This window comes from Clarias gariepinus, chromosome 9 (assembly GCF_024256425.1).
Source record: "Clarias gariepinus isolate MV-2021 ecotype Netherlands chromosome 9, CGAR_prim_01v2, whole genome shotgun sequence".
NCBI classification, from domain to species: Eukaryota; Metazoa; Chordata; class Actinopteri; order Siluriformes; family Clariidae; genus Clarias; species Clarias gariepinus.
The window spans coordinates 34,120,243-34,138,702 of record NC_071108.1 but is presented as its reverse complement, the minus strand read 5'-3'; the positions used below and the strand labels follow the sequence as shown (position 1 = coordinate 34,138,702).

General features: G+C 39.3%; 1 protein-coding gene across 1 annotated transcript in view; it reads right to left on the bottom strand.

The window, feature by feature from the left end:
- si:dkeyp-14d3.1 (transmembrane protein 132C) overlaps positions 1–16,558 on the bottom strand; it is a 235,917-nt gene extending 219,359 nt beyond the window's left edge. Inside the window, exon 1 of the mRNA XM_053504142.1 lies at positions 15,833–16,558. Coding sequence (XP_053360117.1) covers positions 15,833–15,896 — 64 coding nt within the window. The 5' untranslated portion in view covers positions 15,897–16,558. The remainder of the gene's footprint in view (positions 1–15,832) is intronic.
- Between the last annotated feature and the right edge of the window lie 1,902 nt (positions 16,559–18,460).

Here is an 18,460-nt window from a genome sequence, read left to right as displayed (position 1 = left end):
TGAAACGCAATAAACAGTGTAGAAAATCCTGATTGGTCTCTTTGACACGAGAACTCCACCCTCTGGTGATGTACAAGTTAATAGCTATGCAAGGTACGAAGAAATATTCTGCAAAACAATTTTAAGAATCAATTGAACCCCTAACACCAATTAATCAACTAACGATTTATAATTATTATCCATAGCTACCACTCCGAAGTCCTTTATTTAAGTAATTAATTTATTTATTACAAAAATACACACCTGCTACAGAACATTTGTAATTGTTTTCAGTTTAGTTTTTGTCAAACATCAAAGCTTTTGTTCTTATGTATGTTATAGCAGCTTAATGATTATGGCATTACGAGATTCGTTCTTCCTCTCTCTCTTAAAGCTCACTAACTCACTCATCTTCTATACCGCTTTATCCTGTATTCAGGGTCACGGGGACCTGAAGCCTATCCCAAACACCTTTTGACCAATCAGAATGGAGAATTCAGTAGCACTGCATTTTTTTTCCATTTAACCCAAAATTAATGAATAAATAAATTCAATAAAAAGTCATTTTGCTTGCGGCTATTTAAAGGAGCACTTTGGAGTAATTGTGTTTACAACATTACTGATGTTGCAGGCTACAGTTATTGTATTTGGACGGCATCCGAGGAACCGAAGTCGGAAACAAGGAGCAATAAGTCGGCCTGGAGTTCACCAAATTTTACTTGGCACAACTGAATAATGCAAGTCATTATATTAATGAAATACTCATTAAAAATACTTACATCCAGCATCAGGTTCTGATAATAGAGAAGTGCACACGGACTGTGTGGAGAATTGTAAAGAGAAAAAGAGTAATTAAAGAAATAAAAAGGATCCACAGACAATATAGACATGATTTTAATTGCTTGGAGCTCGTTTGCTTTGTTGTTTCGTTTAGAGCTGTGAAGCCGATGTGAACTGGACGGCTGATTCAATTGGTTGTTTTTACATTTTGAGATTTAAAGTTTGATTCACTTCCACTGAATAGCAGTAATGTTTATTAGACAACAGTTATACAAAATGTTTATATTCAATAACATAATGTTTATTATACAACAAGAGGTCCAACCGAGTAATCTGATTAGAGTCGTAAATCACTCTAGAAATAGCTTCGAAGACGATCCGAATCATCTTCGATTCGTTTGTGTTACGTATGTTTCTACTTTAAACCCGCGCTAACCTTACTTGCCATGCTTGATATTCAGCACAACAGCACTCCCTCTCATATAATATTCCTTAATTCTCTGATTTGTCTGATGACATGCCAAGTAACCTGTGTTATTTGTCACATCTCATAATCAATAATCTTTTTCCTGCCAAACTTCTGCTCCACATTCCAATCCAGTAGGTGGCGGTATTGCACCAAATGCCCAGAAACTTTCAAGAAGAAGAAAAGATGATACCTTGGAATCCGGGGAAAACGAGGGTATTTTGGGAGAAGTATCTGAAAGAAAGAAGAGAACTATATTTTCTGCAAAAGATGTGACATAGTTTTAGGAATAGTTTCCCGCGGCGGCAACTGGAGTTTATTCGATGTTAGTTTGTTCGACACTACATGTTGTCGTCTAGTCACCGCTTTTCATCAAAGTCGTTCTAACTTCCAAAAACACTCATACCAAACTCATACCAATGAGTATGTTCAAATCATCTATAAAAAGGATATATACTGTAGCAAGTTGCAAAATTAGGTTTTGGTTTTACACAAGCTTGTGTGCCTGAGGAAATTAATTTGGTCAGAAAGTCTGAAAATGTTTTGCAGTAAAACCACATCACACACACATTGAGTGCTTTTAACCTTTAAAGACTTTCATTCTGCATCTTAAAAAGGACGATCTACTTATGCTTTAATTTAAGTGTGAATTTATGTCCTAGTGATGTGTGAGTGGAGGACACAACTCTCCAGATGGACTTTTTTTTTTTTTGAATGAAAAGCATCTCGCTCCTGAGTGCAGCCCAATTATCCAGGCTTTAATGAAGAAATATGGAGAGGGCAGAATTTAATAGAGACAGAGCATGAGATAAGACGACAGGTGTAAAAACTCTAATCAACTCCTTTTCTGCTTCAGAAGATTGAAACATTAGTGATTGGACGAAGGAATGTGGCACAGCTGGATACGTGAACTTTAAATCGAAAAAAAGGACAAAAGGTCTCGCTCTCTCTCTCTCGGAATAAAAGTAAGTTTATTAGCTTGACACGTTCCGTTAGACGAGATAAAATCCATGTGGAAAATATAAAAGCTTCACTCAGTGAATAATGCGGAGAATAAATTAGTTTAAATAAATTGGTAAAAGCAGACGTGTGGTTAAACTATGCACAACATTCACAATCTCATGGACCAGAGTTCAGGAACATGATCGTACTTTGTATTTTATATACATTAAATAAGGAATGACACACCAGGCGTGTTTATGTTATTTGTTGTCGTGTTAGCATTTTTAACTCCAGCAATTGTGTCCTGTGCTGAAAAAATGCTATCATTTAGCATACACACACACACACACACACAACTGAAAATCTCAGCTGAGCGTAACTCAAATAGAGAAAAACACATTTAGTGTTCTGGGGACTTTGTTGCGACCTCCTAATCCGGTTTGCTCAAACCATATTTCTTTCCTCGAGGGCCGGTTTCTACAATTACTTCATTTTTTTTTTCCTTCCCTCTTCGCCGACACGTCTTCCTGTCGGAAAAGATCTCTTGCCGGAAAGACCACGGCGGGGATGACAGAGCGGCAAATGAAAAGAAGACTGGCGCTGCATTACTGTAATGGGATTGGATCCAGCAGGGACTTGGAGCCGTGGACATTACACACTCGCGAATCCGGCAGAGGAACTCCCACAGATACGCTCTAAATTGGCTCGGCGCGGTACGGCCGGGATCGTTATCTCCGAGGCGTTTTTAACAATCTGAAATACTGAGGAGCGAGATGTAATGATGTTCTGCTAATGGTAATGGAAGTGTAGTATTGAAATCAGCGCTGAGGCGTATGATTAGGGACGAGTTGAGGACGTCTCGCTTGATTCCTGGTTTCTCTTTAACCGCTATATCGAGCTTAATTTAAACCGGACCTTTAAACCTAGCATGGTTTGTTTTCATGTCTAAATGCATTTAGAATCAATAACGTTAGCATATTACTGAGATTAAAATCTAGGACGCAATGAAACAGGTTTATTCGCCGGCCAATGCTGAGGCTGAGGAGGAAACCTCAGAACACACAGTGAGAGGAAATGCGTGACATGAGCCAGCTCAGGACAATTCCACTGCTCTCGTTATGAGGCGAGATACATCACCTTAGGTGGATATCGATTTCATTTCACCTCCACACTTGTAAATATACAGCACTATCCTATCAGTATTAGCATATTTTTCATTAGCCACCAAGCGCTTCACTGTTGGCGAAAACAAAAACATGTTCCACAGTGTGTGTGATCCAGGTTTAAGGTCAGGATCGGTTCATTTCGACTCAGTTACAATAGGTACACTTTAGAGTAGAGTCCTAAAAACAAGTCAGGGAGAAAAAAAATGGTAAGAGATCTTATCTTAAAATAACTCAAAGATATTGTTTTAAACCAACGTTCAGCAGAAAAAAAACATCTGGACCACATCGTCCTCGAGAGAGGATGAGAACACGGGCCGTTTATCCGCCTGAGTCATTGCAAAACACTGAAATCAGCCTGACTCAGAAATGTGCTGCTTCTTGTTTTCCAAGCTCAAATAATCAAATGTTCTCTACGTCTGATCATGACACTCGTATCTGACTGTGATCTGGTTCCAAAGGTGAAACATCTGGCTCTAACATCTGGAAAGTAGTATGCTCAGGACATACTGTATCCAAACGGTTACACCTCCTTATAAAGTGTTTCCTCTCTGCTACAGTAGATGGCTGTAATATATGTAGAGCTGGCGGCCAGTCCATCATCCGTCTAGGAACCTCTCAGGTCCAACTCGGAACCATGGAGGCCAATGGTGACCATTGTATTTATTCCCATTTTATGACCGTGATAGGACATCCGGTCAACACTCACACAAATTTGGAAATGCCAGTTAGCCCAATCTGCATGTCTTTGGGGGGGGAAACCAGAGTACCCGGAGGAGTCCCACCAAGCACGGGGGCAGAACATAGAAACTTCATGTACACAGTCCCTGAGGCGGAAATTGAACCCGCAACCCTGGAGGTGCAAGGCACCAGCGCTAAGCACCAAGTCACAGTGCCGCTGCCAGTAAAGTAGCGTCCATGTGTCGAAGATTACTGAGAGTGGAATTTTACTGTTTCAACATCATTTTTTTTTTCTTCCAAGATGTATTAAAAAATATAATGTTGCCACAAATTTATGTAGTTTGAAGATGTTTTAAGGGAACTTATACAATAAGTATAATAAGGATATGACGATAAGAAATAAATATGACATTGCATAAACCCGGATAAATTGCTAAACGTTGTTATAATTAATGCAAATGTAAACAAAGTGTGCGAAAATAACAAAAATGCAAACTCTGGTTTTGATTAAAACGTCTTTGTTGCCGCTTTATGTCACTTCTCTAATCCGCTCCTGCTCTTATGATCAGCCCTGGTCACATGGTTAAGTACACCTCAGTACATTAGAGATGATTTGCATAGTAAAAAGACTTCCACGTTTTTGTCTTACTTTTAAAAAAACTATTATTTTGGGAAAATTTCTCTTGATACACAGATAGTGGAGCAAGACACGTCCCTTGTGATGTAGGGAAGAGAACTGTAAAAATAATTGTTTTATTGCAGGTATAAAATTAAAAGTTTAATATTCTCAAGATTAAAGTCCCTATCTCTATAGGACAGATATTGTTGTTTTTTGTTTTTTTTGTTTTTTCATCTAAAAGCCCATTTACGAATATAATCACGTCGAGCGTTACTGCCACAATGATAAATGTGTAGCGCGCTCTCAGTCCACGTCCGTAAAATAACTTTCAGGAGTTTGTTTGCCTTTTTATATCCTACAGCAAGCAGAAGGAGCAGGGGGTTAATGCTGCTGTTTCTCCCACTCTAATAAATAAATAAAAATGAAGAAATGAAAGGATTTAAGTGATTTTCTTTGACCTGCTGATTTGTTTGTCTTCTGCACTCGTTTTTTATTATTATTATTATTCTTAAAAGCGATACATTGTTTCAGTTCAGTTCTGTCACTTGTGCTGTTAACATTTTATAGTTCATGCTGACACGTGTTACGATTCTCTCTCTCTCTCTCTCTCTCTTTCTCACACACACACACACACAGACACACACACAAAAGGTAAAATCACTATCATTTTGTGTGCAGGCTGGACTGAGAGAAAATGAAACAAAATGACATCCTTTTATTACACCAACTGAAACCCTGTGTTGATCAAGACACTATGACACACACGTACACACACACACACACAAGCAGGAGGTTGTGTCACGGGTTTGCACCGCTGACAAGCACAAAGGACATTAACTGATGACTTTAATGATCTTTAATGATGGACATGGAGAGGACGTTTCTCTCGCTTTGACACGTTTTACACGGAGACAAGAACATTTCGACATCAATGATGTATAATCAAATCCAATTATATGACGTATGACAAAAAGTACACAAAATTACTTTTGTACAGTATGTGGAAATTAAAAAAAAAAAAAAAACATTATTCATTTACAGTGTCTGTTTAGAAATTGTTTAAATAAGATCTGTGTCTAAAAGCAGATCACTGCCAATTGATGCGCAGGATTACATTTCCCATCAGCCACCTGACAACAATACTCACGTCACATGACTGCTGTGCACCTGATTCACGATTACGTATCAGTCTAGTCGCCCCGCATTTCTTGTTGTATCATGTTTCTTGTTCAGTCCTTTATGTTTGTTTACTTTCTATTGCAAGTAAACAAACCAAATTTCTTTTTTTTTTTTTTCAAATTTAGAAAATGTAGTTAATGAACAAATAAGGGTTTTATGGTTGCTCTTTTCAAATAGTGACAATTCAACAGGAATACTAAACATATGTAGCTGTTCGGGTAACATTTAACTAGCTATGCGGAGCTGATGTTGGGATTGAAGTTCATAAAAAATAAAAAATAAATATGTTGACAAAACATAAGATGATAAATCTCGTTTAAACGTGAAATGGTGGGAGAAAGTTAGGTATACGGTTAGAGGGTCTACTGGCAGATTTTATAGTATTTGGCAGCCTTTCTTAACATTTGCTGAGGGCATGAACGCAGATAATATCGTACCATAAAGGAAGTGTGTGTGAAGATTACTTATTATTATTATTATTTTAAGTTTTTTATGGACATCTGATTGTTATGTATTTTGTCTGGTGTTGGGGGGATGGGGGGGGGGTTGGTTTTGTGTTCTCTTTTGTTGGATTTTGTTGTGTTTTTTTCTGTAAAGTTTGAAAATAAATAAAAAAACTTTGATAAAAAAAAGGAACGTGCAATGGTAAATGTATATACCGAAGTTAAATAATATATGTCTGAGATTTGATATTAATGTGATTTTCTATTTTATTCTGTATTATTTTGCGAAACATTATAACTCACACAGGTTTGTCACAGTGAATAATCATGCCTTGTGTTTATGATTATTTAAGTAGATAATTTAGTATCTATTATATGTGGCTTAAGTTTAAATAAAAATATATCCCACATTCACACGTTGATTGCGATTGTGTAGTGAGTCAGACAAAAAGTTAGCAAATTAGACCAAGGAAAAAAGTGTTGGGATTTATAGCAATGCAAAGCCTTTTTGCAACAAGGATTCTTGAAGGTCATGTGAAACATACACAATAAACTAAGAAAAAAAAAGTTTACAGCATCATCTGCCTCATGTTCAGTATCGTAAAAACACTACAGTTTTTACTTATTGTAGAAGTCCATGACTGCCGGGGAAAACGGCATTAAATTGTAAACCTCCTTTTTCCTGCCTTTAACATTCTCCCGAACACCATTTAGTTCTTTTAGTCACTATTTTATTATTCTTTTGCTTCGGACTCGTCACATTTTGCCATAAATTGCAGTCGTTCTGCCAAAACAAGCTTAAAGTAGTCTGAAAGAATTGAAAGGAATAACGACCTCGATTTGCAGACAGAAATAATTTGATTAAAGGACTATTGCGTGTGTCTGGGGGAAAAGATTTTAAACCAAAGATTAAGTCTGAAGGTGGTGTTTACCTCGTTTTGCAGTCAAACCAAGCATACAGTATCTACAGTATACAATTTAAATACAGTTAATTTACAAGTAACCTGGATAAATAGCTCGCCAACATTAATATAACAGATGTGTGATCCAAAGCTATGATTTTGTGAATGAAATGTCTGTTTGCATCCCTCATGGATTTTGTTTTTTAAGCTTTAAAATGTTCTTCTGTGTGTTTTTTTCTCTACGATTTCTAACCCGCAATCACAAACTGCATACGATAAACTCGTTTTTGTCCATGTTCATGTTTTTTTCCGGTCATTTTTCTATTCAAGAGCCACTCTTTTCTCTCTTTTTTTTCTCTCTCTGTCTATCCTTTGGATGCACTCCTGAACATTATTTCTTTTTAATTCTTTATGCATTATCAGCTAAAACTAGCCTTTACAAAAAGTGACAGTTTATCAAATAAGTTCAGGGTGTAATTTTGCAAACTTTTATTACAAATATGTAGATTAGTTTTGGTGCACAAAAAAAAAAAAAGAAAGAATCCTGAATCTGTTTGATGATGGCTAATCTCAGCGCACACGCTTGACGCCTGTTCTACTTCGACAGCGTTTTCCGGAGCGGCGCTGTACATGAATGGAACGGAGGTTTTTACTGCGCGTGAGGGCGGGCGGCGGCTTTTTTTTTTTTTTTTTTTTTTTTTAGTTATCGCCGACGCTGAAAGGAGGCGAGCTGAGAGATAGGCGTGCAGTCTGGATAACGCGTGGAGGGGGAAAGAAATAAACATTCGGCGCTGCTGAAAGCGAAGTGCGTGGCTCCGGTGTTTACACGCTGATGGACCTTCACTGAGTTTCTCTTCAACAACAATACACAATTAAATAGAAAAATTATACTAAACGTGTTTTCGATCACTGCCTCGGTTCGCTGTTATGATGTTTATGTATTCATTATTCATCACGGTCCAAGCTGGAGCAGTCTGATAACCATGTAACTGAGGAACACAAATGCTTTTGGCATCGTCAGTACCTTCGCGTCACCTTCAGAGGCGGGGAGTGATAATGGGTCTGATAGGTATCCCTTATTTCGGGAACTGAAGCGGGAAGCGTACGCAAATTATATTTACAATACGTGTAAGTCATAATCACAGAGAACACTCAGGAGATTAAAAAGACTGTTGCTATCTTTATAAGGCGTGACTTTAACCGGAATGCTTCAGCAGGGCACGAGTGTCTGTGATTAAGGACAGGTGAGGTGCAAGGCCTGATGGGTAACGTAGTCCAATGCAAGCGTCATACAGTCTCCATAACACAAAAGCTATTTACTTTTTTTTTCTTGTCCCATTGTTGTCTCTCTCTCTCTCTCTTTCTTGCTCACAGGGAAAGAGACGAGTCTCACCCGGGCTGCGTTCCAGCCAGAAATCAGCGTTCACTGTCAGGGAGAATATGATCGTCTGAAGCATTTCACAAATCTCCGCTAATTAAATGAATGGAACGCAAAGCGTGAGTGTGTGTGTGTGAGTGTTTAAGTGAGTGAGCGTGTTAGTGTGTGGATGGAAATTCATTAAAAACTATGTAGAGTGAATTGGCTCGAAAGGGAATAACGCAACTCCGCCGACATTCTGAATACAGACGACGCTGGAATGAAATGAGCGATAGAGAGAGAGAGAGAGAGAGAGAGAAAGAGAGAGTGAGAGTAAAACTTGTTAAGCCAGTGAAATTTTCTGGATCGTTATCAATTTTGAATGAAAAGAAAAAGAAAGTCTTTAGGACGAGTGAGTTTCGCAAATTTTCCCTCTTAGGGCTCGGCTCTCACGCACACACTGGAGGGAAAGGGGGAGTGACAGCGGCGAGCGAGAGATGTAATAAGGTCCGTTCTGGCAGAGGCCCGGTAAGCAAAAATTCATTTTCCCTGCCAGTCTTTGGAAAGGAGAGTGAAAGAAAGCTGAAGTGAAATCAGTGAAGAGAGAGAGAGAGAGCGAGAGAGAGAGAGCGAGAGAGGGAGATGCGGTGCTTTCCTTGAGACCGTCTCTAACGCCGTTTTCATACTTGACCCAAATACACGAGTGCTCACTCAGGAGCGATTCAGGGTCTGAGGGTCACAATCGCAGCTTTGCTTTCACATCGATTTCCTTCTCGACCTCTGGAGTGATTGCAAAGTTCTTTTGTGCGCGCGGTTGATGGCAGTTTGGGTATTTCTTTTTCACTTTTGGTACGAACACTCAAGCGGTGACCTCTCAAATGGAGGGTTCATGCTCTCTCATGCTTTCGTTGAATAAATTACAAGGGCGCATTCCGTTATCGATAAGCCCTTTCGTTTCCTCTGGTGCCCATCACAACCCTCATCTACAGTAACTGTACGAGGTGGACCAATCATGTAGCTCGGTGGGGAAGTATTCAAAAGGATCGGGGAGAGCATGAAGCATTTGGCTTCATCAAACGTTGTTCCAAACACCATAACAGTAGCATTTCCACCAAGATAATGAAGAACATTAACCTACACCAAATCAGCAACCATTACAGCCTAACACAATTTAACTCATGGTCACATGACCATGGCCCTGTCGCTCACACTGAAGGACTGAACGTCTGCACACTTCCTGATGACCCTACTTGAGAACGACCACACCTGAAGCTCCATCTCCATCCTGGTCCATCTTCCTATGCTCAAACACCCACTCTGCTTATTATTCAGAGCTCCTACCTTGAATTTGACATGAACTCCAGCTCGAGTTCCCCATGACATGTCACAGTTCCAAAACTCTTCCTCATGTCATGTAGTCGACACGCTCCACTCTTCTCACTCGGCACTTCTATTCGGAATAAATCTAACTGTGACCCGTTACGCTGCAAAAGCACACTACACCAGATAGGACTCTTATCTGTGTACACTGTACCTTCTTCCCTCTTCACTCCATTGTGTCTTAAATGCAACAAACACATACTGTACACTACTGTATATCACTTGTCTCGATCCAATCTACAGTAGGAACATATTTATTTTCCACAGCCTTTAAGATCTGTACTACCAGGTGTTCGGCTTTTGTTCAAACGTTTATTTGATTTGAATTCTCTTTCTGTAGCACTTAATGAAGATGGTGTTTAAATAAACGTGATATGGTTTGACGTGCTAAAGTATGAGGGGCGTTCAAGTCAAACTGGAACTGAAATTTCTGGTGGATGAAGGTGTAAAAGCGATCGACATTGACAGAGGTCTTCAAGCAAAGTATGGTGGTGAGACTCTCAGCCCCAATAAAACATTTGAAGGTTGCGAATGTTCGAAAGTGGCCTGTACGTCCGTTAATGACGATCCCAGGTGGCCGAGCTGGCTCGGAGTTCACTGCGGTCATTCCTGCTAGTGGAACGTCTGATCAATTAAAAATCGACAAATAACTTGTCGATAACTTGCGTAAGAGACGCATCTGTCCATGTAAACTGTGCTCATAATCATTCATAAACACCACTTGCATGTTTTAGGAACTTGGCTGGGAGTTATTGCCACGTCCCCCGTACAGTCCTGACCTCGCTCCAATACATTTCCACATGTTTGGGCCATTACAGGAGTTCCTGGGAGGCCGGGGTTTCAGACATAAATCAGACAGGCAGTCCTGATTGTGCTAAAAAAACTTTCTACCTTGATGCACTAGTGACACACTGGGATGAGTGCATTAGTGTAGCAGGAGATTATATAGAGAAATAAAATACTAAAATATATTTAAAAAAAGATAATAAAATAGACAGTTTAACTCTCCTATTCCGCACAATCAAAAGTCTCGGTTTGATTTGAACTTGAAAAATGTGTCGCTGCATAGAGTAAGTAGAATAAAGAACCAACTACGATCATATCAACAATGTTTGTTTGTTTGTTTTTTGGACATGACTACTATGACTAGACTTAATTGGATTAGCAGACGAACTCAAAGATCTTTTCGGCTTATCTTGTCAAATGTTTTGACCCTCTTCTTTTCCCTGTGTACACGAAATAAGACACATAAAGATCTTTTAAGACATAAATATGACACACACACACACACACACACAGACATCCAAAAGCTAAATCCCTGCTTTAGGAGAGTTGCTGGAAATTAATTCATGCAGATTTATGCAAAGTCTTTCAAACTGCTGTTCTATGAGAACTCTGATTAAAGAGTCGTCGGTGTCACTTTACGTCTTTTCTCTTTAATGTTCCAGTTCGCTTGCGTCTCTTTTGTTTCAGCTCTGCGTCAGACACGTTTCTAACCCTGGTATTATAATCAGCCTCAGTCATGTGACACTACGCATGGCTTTCAGAAACGTTCGTGAAAAAAATCTGCATGGTAAAAAGACCTTCAGGTCTGTTTGTGTTTTTTTTTTTTTTTATGCATTTAAGAACATTTATTCTGGATGGGTTTGTATAAAGATGTTTATTAAACTGAGTAAACAGTTTAATTACGTTAAATCGAAACATTCAGCTGTTAAAGTGATTCTATATTCACCTATAAGTGATTCTCCTTCTGAGTTTATAAATTCTAAACTAAATACATCGTTGAGATCTTACTTTCTGCTTATATTTAGCACATACTCACATAAATGTTTTCACACTCGTACAGACGTTTTCATGTAAAGCCTTACAGTTGAATTAAATAACACGTTTCCCAGAATCCTGAGAACGATTCGCTCAGTTTGACTTGGAGCCCAGAGGAAAGAGGAAAAAATGGCCAGAAAGCGCTCAGCATGGGAAACCTTGTTCCAGAAAGGGATCCTGTGAGGCTCGGTGTGAAACGCCTGAGAGATGCCAGAGCGCTCGGAGCTGTCAGCAAGGCCACTGTGGCTGGACCACTGCTTTCCGTGAGCTGCTTGATATTTATATAAAATGCTTTGGGGGTTATATCAATTTTTATAATATATTTTTTTCCTGGTCGCTGATTTATTTTTTTGATTTCTCTCTCAGGACTAAGAGTGAATTATATTAAAACATGAAGTTTTTTATGAAAGAAAAAAAAAAAAGAGTAAGGGGCTAAATTCAATAGCGCTGGACTTTTTTCCGGATCGTTTAAATGAAAATCTTTAATAGAGTCCAATCTGGTCATATTTAAATGCTAATTTACACCTTGTCTTGTGTGCTACAGTATAGCTTTTCATCACACTGAATCTGTTCTGACTTCTGAATAATCATGAGCAATAATCATTGTTCCAAAAATCTTTAAATCATTAACGAATAATGTTTTGCATAATATTTCTCTGTAGTTCACAAATCTATTATCTTGAACACCACAAGAGGGCGCACCTGAACCCTTAATGAATCGATTGTTTACTGTTAACGTGTTCAAATACTGGTTAGAAAAAATTCTATATTGTTCTAATGTTTATTTCTCAATACACAATATAATGCTTAAGATACGATACAATCTCAATATGAGACAAATAAATTGTTTTCTCGTTTTTGGCAATGATTTATTGGAAATGTAGAGAACACGCATATAATCAGCAAAGGGTGAATAATATTTCCTAAAAACATGAATTACGATAACAAAAATAAATTAAAAAAGTTATCTCAGTGTGTATCTCTCCGTAGTTTTAGATGTGTTTTTAAATCTTGCATTCTCCACTAAGGACCATAAAATCCAATTGTAATGAACCTCCCCCAGCCCCTGATTGGCTGGTTTTGTCAGGTGCGTCTTGCTGTGCTGATCAAAGTGATGACAGGGTGAACTAGTTTAAAAGAGTTTTCAGATGATTGACATTTTGTCCCATCCTCACCTCTGTGCTCTTCGGTCTTCTTCTCTCGGGGTCTTGCATTAGCTAGCGCTGCTACAGTTACTTTCTGTCATCTCTGTGATTTGACTTCGCCTGTGATAATGTCCTCCCTGGACAGCCTCAAGAGACAGATGCTTATGTCCTCACGGGACCGCGCGGAGCTTAATAGCGTGTATCGGTGTAACGTCACGGATATGCGATACGGAGGTGATCTGCTGAATCAGCTTCCTGTTCCGTGTGTGTGTTGTTGCTGAATAAAGAGTTTCTGATTCCAATAAACTCTATAAAGTAATAAAATCTAAATCGAGCAAACTACTGCATCGCCCTTATTTCCCTCTGTTTAATTCCCATGTGTTCCAGATAAGCGTTTATTTCCCAGATAGCATTGCTCAGCATTTGCTGAAGAGAGAGAGAGAGAGAGAGAGAGAGAGAGAGAGATTTGGAACACAGGCCGTGTGTGTGTGTGTGTGTGTGTGTGTGTGTCAGAGAATATGCAGCTGAGTATTAGGATTCACAGCAGATATCTGCTATTCTACAGACAGGGAAGAATGTCACTCACTCTCTCTCTTTCACACACACACACACACACACACACACACACACTCTAAGAGAGAGCAACATGTTCTGCAAATCAGGTACCTGTCCAGATCACATCCGGCTTACAGGCTACCTCTGGAACATCGTTCCTGTTTATCCCCTTAACCCCACTTCCTGTTCACTACAAGGTCTAGAGGTCTAGTGCAGGACACACACACACACACACACACACTCATTTTTTTTAAAGATAGAAAGAGGTACAAATGGGAGGTGAAAATTATGAGTTGATGTGTGTGAGAAAAAAAGAAAAAGACTGGGAAATCCAAGATTGAGAAAGACTGGGCACACACACACACACACACACACACACACACACACATAAACACTTACACACACAGAGGGAAGAGGGTGAAAAAAGAGGGATGCTGACAAAATAATATGGAGAGAAAGAGCAAGAAAATGAGGGAATGGAGAGATAGAATTATAGAGAAAGGGAGAGTGAGAGCAAGAGAGACAAATTATAGAGCGAGCAACTGCGGAGAGGGAAATGAGACACAGAGCACGAGAAGGAGACGTGAACACACAGATAGAGAAGAGAAGAGAAGAGAAGAGAGAGAGAGAAATTAAAATGCTGGAGATGTAGTGAGTGGCTGAGAGATGAAAGAGAAAGGAAAATGAGACAGACAGATTTTGAGAGAGAGATGAAGCAGGGGAAGAGGAGAGAGAGAGAGAGATGCCGAGCTCTGGAGAAAGACACACAGAGGGAGGGAGGAATAGAGACATATACAAGGTGGAGACGGAGGGAGAAATATGGGACAGACAGAACAGGAGAGACAGCGAGACATGCATATTAAGGAAAGAGAGAGGTGTCAAGAAATATACTAATGAAAAGATAAGAGACGCTTACACTGTACTTCCTTTAACTTATGACCTACACCCTACTCCATACACCCTACTCCCTTCAGCTTATCCCTATTTCCTAAACCCTACTTCCTTTAGCCTAACCCTACTTTTTACATCCTTACCCCTGGCTCCCTACACTAGACTTTACCCCTACACCGTATTTCCTTTAACTTATAACCTACACCCTACTGCCTACACTCTTCACCTTACCCCTACTCCCTACACATCATTCCCTACACCCTACTCCCTTCAACTTATGACCTACACCCTACTGCCTCCACTCTTCACCTTACCCCTACTCCCTACACATCATTCCCTACACCCTACTCCCTTCACCCTTCAATGTACCCTTACACCCTACTCCCTTCAGCTAATTCCTCCCCCCACTCCCTTCAACTTACCCCTACACCCTTCATCAGCTTACCTACCCCTACTCACTACACCCTATCCCTTTCACCCTAATATCTATACCCTACTTTCTATACCCTACCATTCACGCAACCTACAGTGCCTCCTACCTCCCGCTCCCTCCAACTTCAGGTCTGTACCTCCTACACCCTACACCCTACACCTTTCAGCTTACCCCTACTCCCTTCACCCTTTTCTTTTGATACTGTACTTTCTACACCCTACCATCCACACAGCCTACCCCCTTCACCCTCCCTCCTGCCTCGCACGTTCTTGCTCATTCTTCCCCCGACATCATTCCTCTACTCCCTTCACCCCTCACTCCCTACACCCTATTTCCTACTCCCTACTTTCTACACCCTAGTCCGTACACCACACTCTGCTCTCTACACACTACTCCCTCCTCTCCTTACTCCCTAATTTCTACCCCCACTATTCTCTCTACACCGTACACAATACCCATCTCCCTACACTCCTTTCACCCCACACCGTATACCCATCACGTTACCTTTACCACCCTTCACCTTAATTCCTAATCCCTACACCACATGTTCTATATAGTACACCCTACAATACATCGTATAAAGTGCAGAAACCACAACATCAAGCTGAATGCAAAACAGGAAACACACAGCGAGCGATAGAGCGAGAGCGACATAGATAGGTAGATAGATAAATAGATAGATAGATAGATAGATAGATAGATAGATAGATAGATATAGAGAGAGAGGTTGGAGCAGCATGTCTGTATAGCGTCCTGTTACCGTAATTACAGTAACCACAGCGGATTGAATGCTCTTTAATGACTGACACATGATCCTGAGGAATGTCCTCAGGCTTTTTCCTTCTGTTTCATTCACGTTCACTATTAAACACGTACACACACAAACACACACACACACACACACACAGACGCAACCTGGTCGCAGTACAGAAGACTGTAATGATACAGATTCTGCAGTGGTATTAGATCTGTAAGTGCAAATTAACCTTTGAGAACACACACACACACACACACATGCATGCACACACACATGTGTGACAGACACATTTAAAAAACGAACAGCATGAGATGGGAGATCTGTGGAGCAACATCTCACCTCCTAGCAGCGTGAACCCGGAGAGCAAACCCCAGAGCCACAGCATGGTGAGCAAAACTTCCATCCAGGTGCAAAAAAAAAAATAAGAACAAAAAAAAATACCAAAAATAAAAATAAAAAATAAAATGACCCCCCAAAAATAGCAGAAAAACAAAATGATCAGGCTTTAGGGCTGAAGCTGTTGGGCTGTCACATCCTCCTTGTCCTCCTCCACAGAGCTGAACTCTACTCTCACAATCATCAACTTGCCATCGCTCAGTCTGAGGGAATAAAGAGCCTCCGCAGTGTCGGAGCAGAGGATCAGTCCCACTACACACCTGGAACACGTCTAGTAAACACTGCACACTCCTGTCGCACACAGCGGGAGCGCTCTAGAAAACCCCGCGAAATCCCAGCCCCATCGCGCGCTCATCAACTTTCAGTTATTTCAAATTTGAAGAAAAAAAGAAAAGAAAACCGTTAAAGCCGTTAATTCTGCTCCGCGCGTGAGGTCCACTTTAAACATCTACTGTAATTAGTGAGAAATTCCAGAAACATCGCTGCCGATCAGAGCGTGAGTCCATCCCGGCTTATTTTGCCCTTCAGTTTTCTTATGTTTATTATTTTTATTATTATGGATTTAATGATAATAATAATAATAATTATTATTATTATTATAACTGCATGGTATAATCCGTCGCTTCTCCGTTCCGTGGACCGCACGCGGCGGCGCGCGCATCTCTCTCTCTCACCTCCTCCTCCGCTCGAGCGCCTCGCTCGCGAAGGAATCGCTTCAGTCTTTTTTTTTTCTTTTTTTTTCTTTTTGAATGACTCCTTTAAAGTGAGTCGATTCATCAGCAAGTTCAATTCATTTCTACCTAATCAAACACACTTTTTCAGCATATAACCGACTTTTATGGAAAAGAAATAGATAGATAGATAGATAGATAGATAGATAGATAGATAGATAGATAGATATGGTTAAAAATGGTATAATAATAATAATAATAATAATAATTGCAGGTAACGGTGATTGGGCCCAAGCACCTGCGCCATCGTTGGGCGATTCTATAAAATCTTATAGCACTCAGGATTTGGTAAGGAGGGGGGGTTGAAACTTAGACTAAAGCAAAACACATACAAAAAAAAAAAAAAAAGACATTTTAGGATTTAGAGTTTTTAGTTTCTTCCAAAGAGTCGACTCAGTGAATTGAATCATAATCATTGCAATAGCATTACAGCCAAGGATGAACCAGTTAAATGAACCAGTCAACCATAATTATCTCCTAGCATGTTATATGAAGCTATTAAGAGATAATATCCCTGATACAGAGCTGCCTTTTGACTTTGGCAAGAACATGACAATCTTCTGCCAAGCATTGGACTTAGTATTTAGACTTCTCCTTCAAAATCATTTGGTTTATATAAAATAATGTATATCTATTATAGTTTGCTAATTTTATGCAGCTACATAAGGTACATAAAAACACATGCAATGAGAATGATGAATCTGAATACATAATACTACTCAAAAGAGTTCCCAGAACACCATGCAGCATTTTTGCGATGACTTGCAAACACTAGAGTGAATAGCTAGCGACATTACATTCTTTCTGTCACTAATTTCTTACCCCTAGGTACTGAAGTGCAATGTGAGTTTGGAGACATTTATGTTCCCAGATCACCTATAGGTTTTTTAGTATGATGATCGATTACTTAAAAAGATGCAAGTTTATTAAATATGCAGTAACTAGCAATAATTTTGTTAATTATGATCTTTCTTATTCATTTTCTACAGCACTTATTTAGTAAAGAATTGCGTGAGGCCTGAAGCCTATCCCAGGGGACGAGGCTGGGTAAACCCTGGACAGGATGCCAATCTATTGCCGGATTTGGAAATCGGTAAAAATCAATTAGTCTAATCTGCATGTCTTTGCACTGTAGGCAGAAACCAAACCTGGAATACCTGGAGGAAACCCACGAAGTATAGAGAGAACATGCACATTTGCTTTACTGTTCTTTAAATTAAATCTGTGCCATAATCCATAAGGGAGTCTTTTAAACATCTTTTAATCAAAAGCAGTCTCTGGCCGCAAAAACTTTGACAACCCATACTTTCAGCTTAGACGCTTCAGGTAAAAATTTATTTTGCCATTGGGAATTTGCATTTGTTTATGTAAATAAGTCTTTGTTTAATTAAATGCTCTTTACAAAACCAAAAGATCTAGTCCTTGTATGTCTGATGTATGGATATCTGTTCATAGTTCATATCACAGTGAAGATGCTTGTTTGGACAGTTAGAACATATTGCTAGAACATAATTAATGTATTATTTATGCTATTGTTATTATAAAAAAAAATTTAAAGGGACTATTTTGTGTATAATCTATTATAAATCCAGCAAGTATAAATATTTTGGAAAATTAGTTTCAAGTACGGATTGCCTTAAGGATTGGAATAAAAATAAACGTGATTTATTTAGAAATAGTTTCTGACTTTAAAGGAGAAAAGTTTCTACTCTTCTACTTCTACTTTTCTACTAACTATTACACAGCCGAAAAAAATTTGCCAATTTTTTTATGCCATAATAATAACACCATAATTCATAAATCATAAAAATCATAAATCATAATAATGATTATTTGGCGA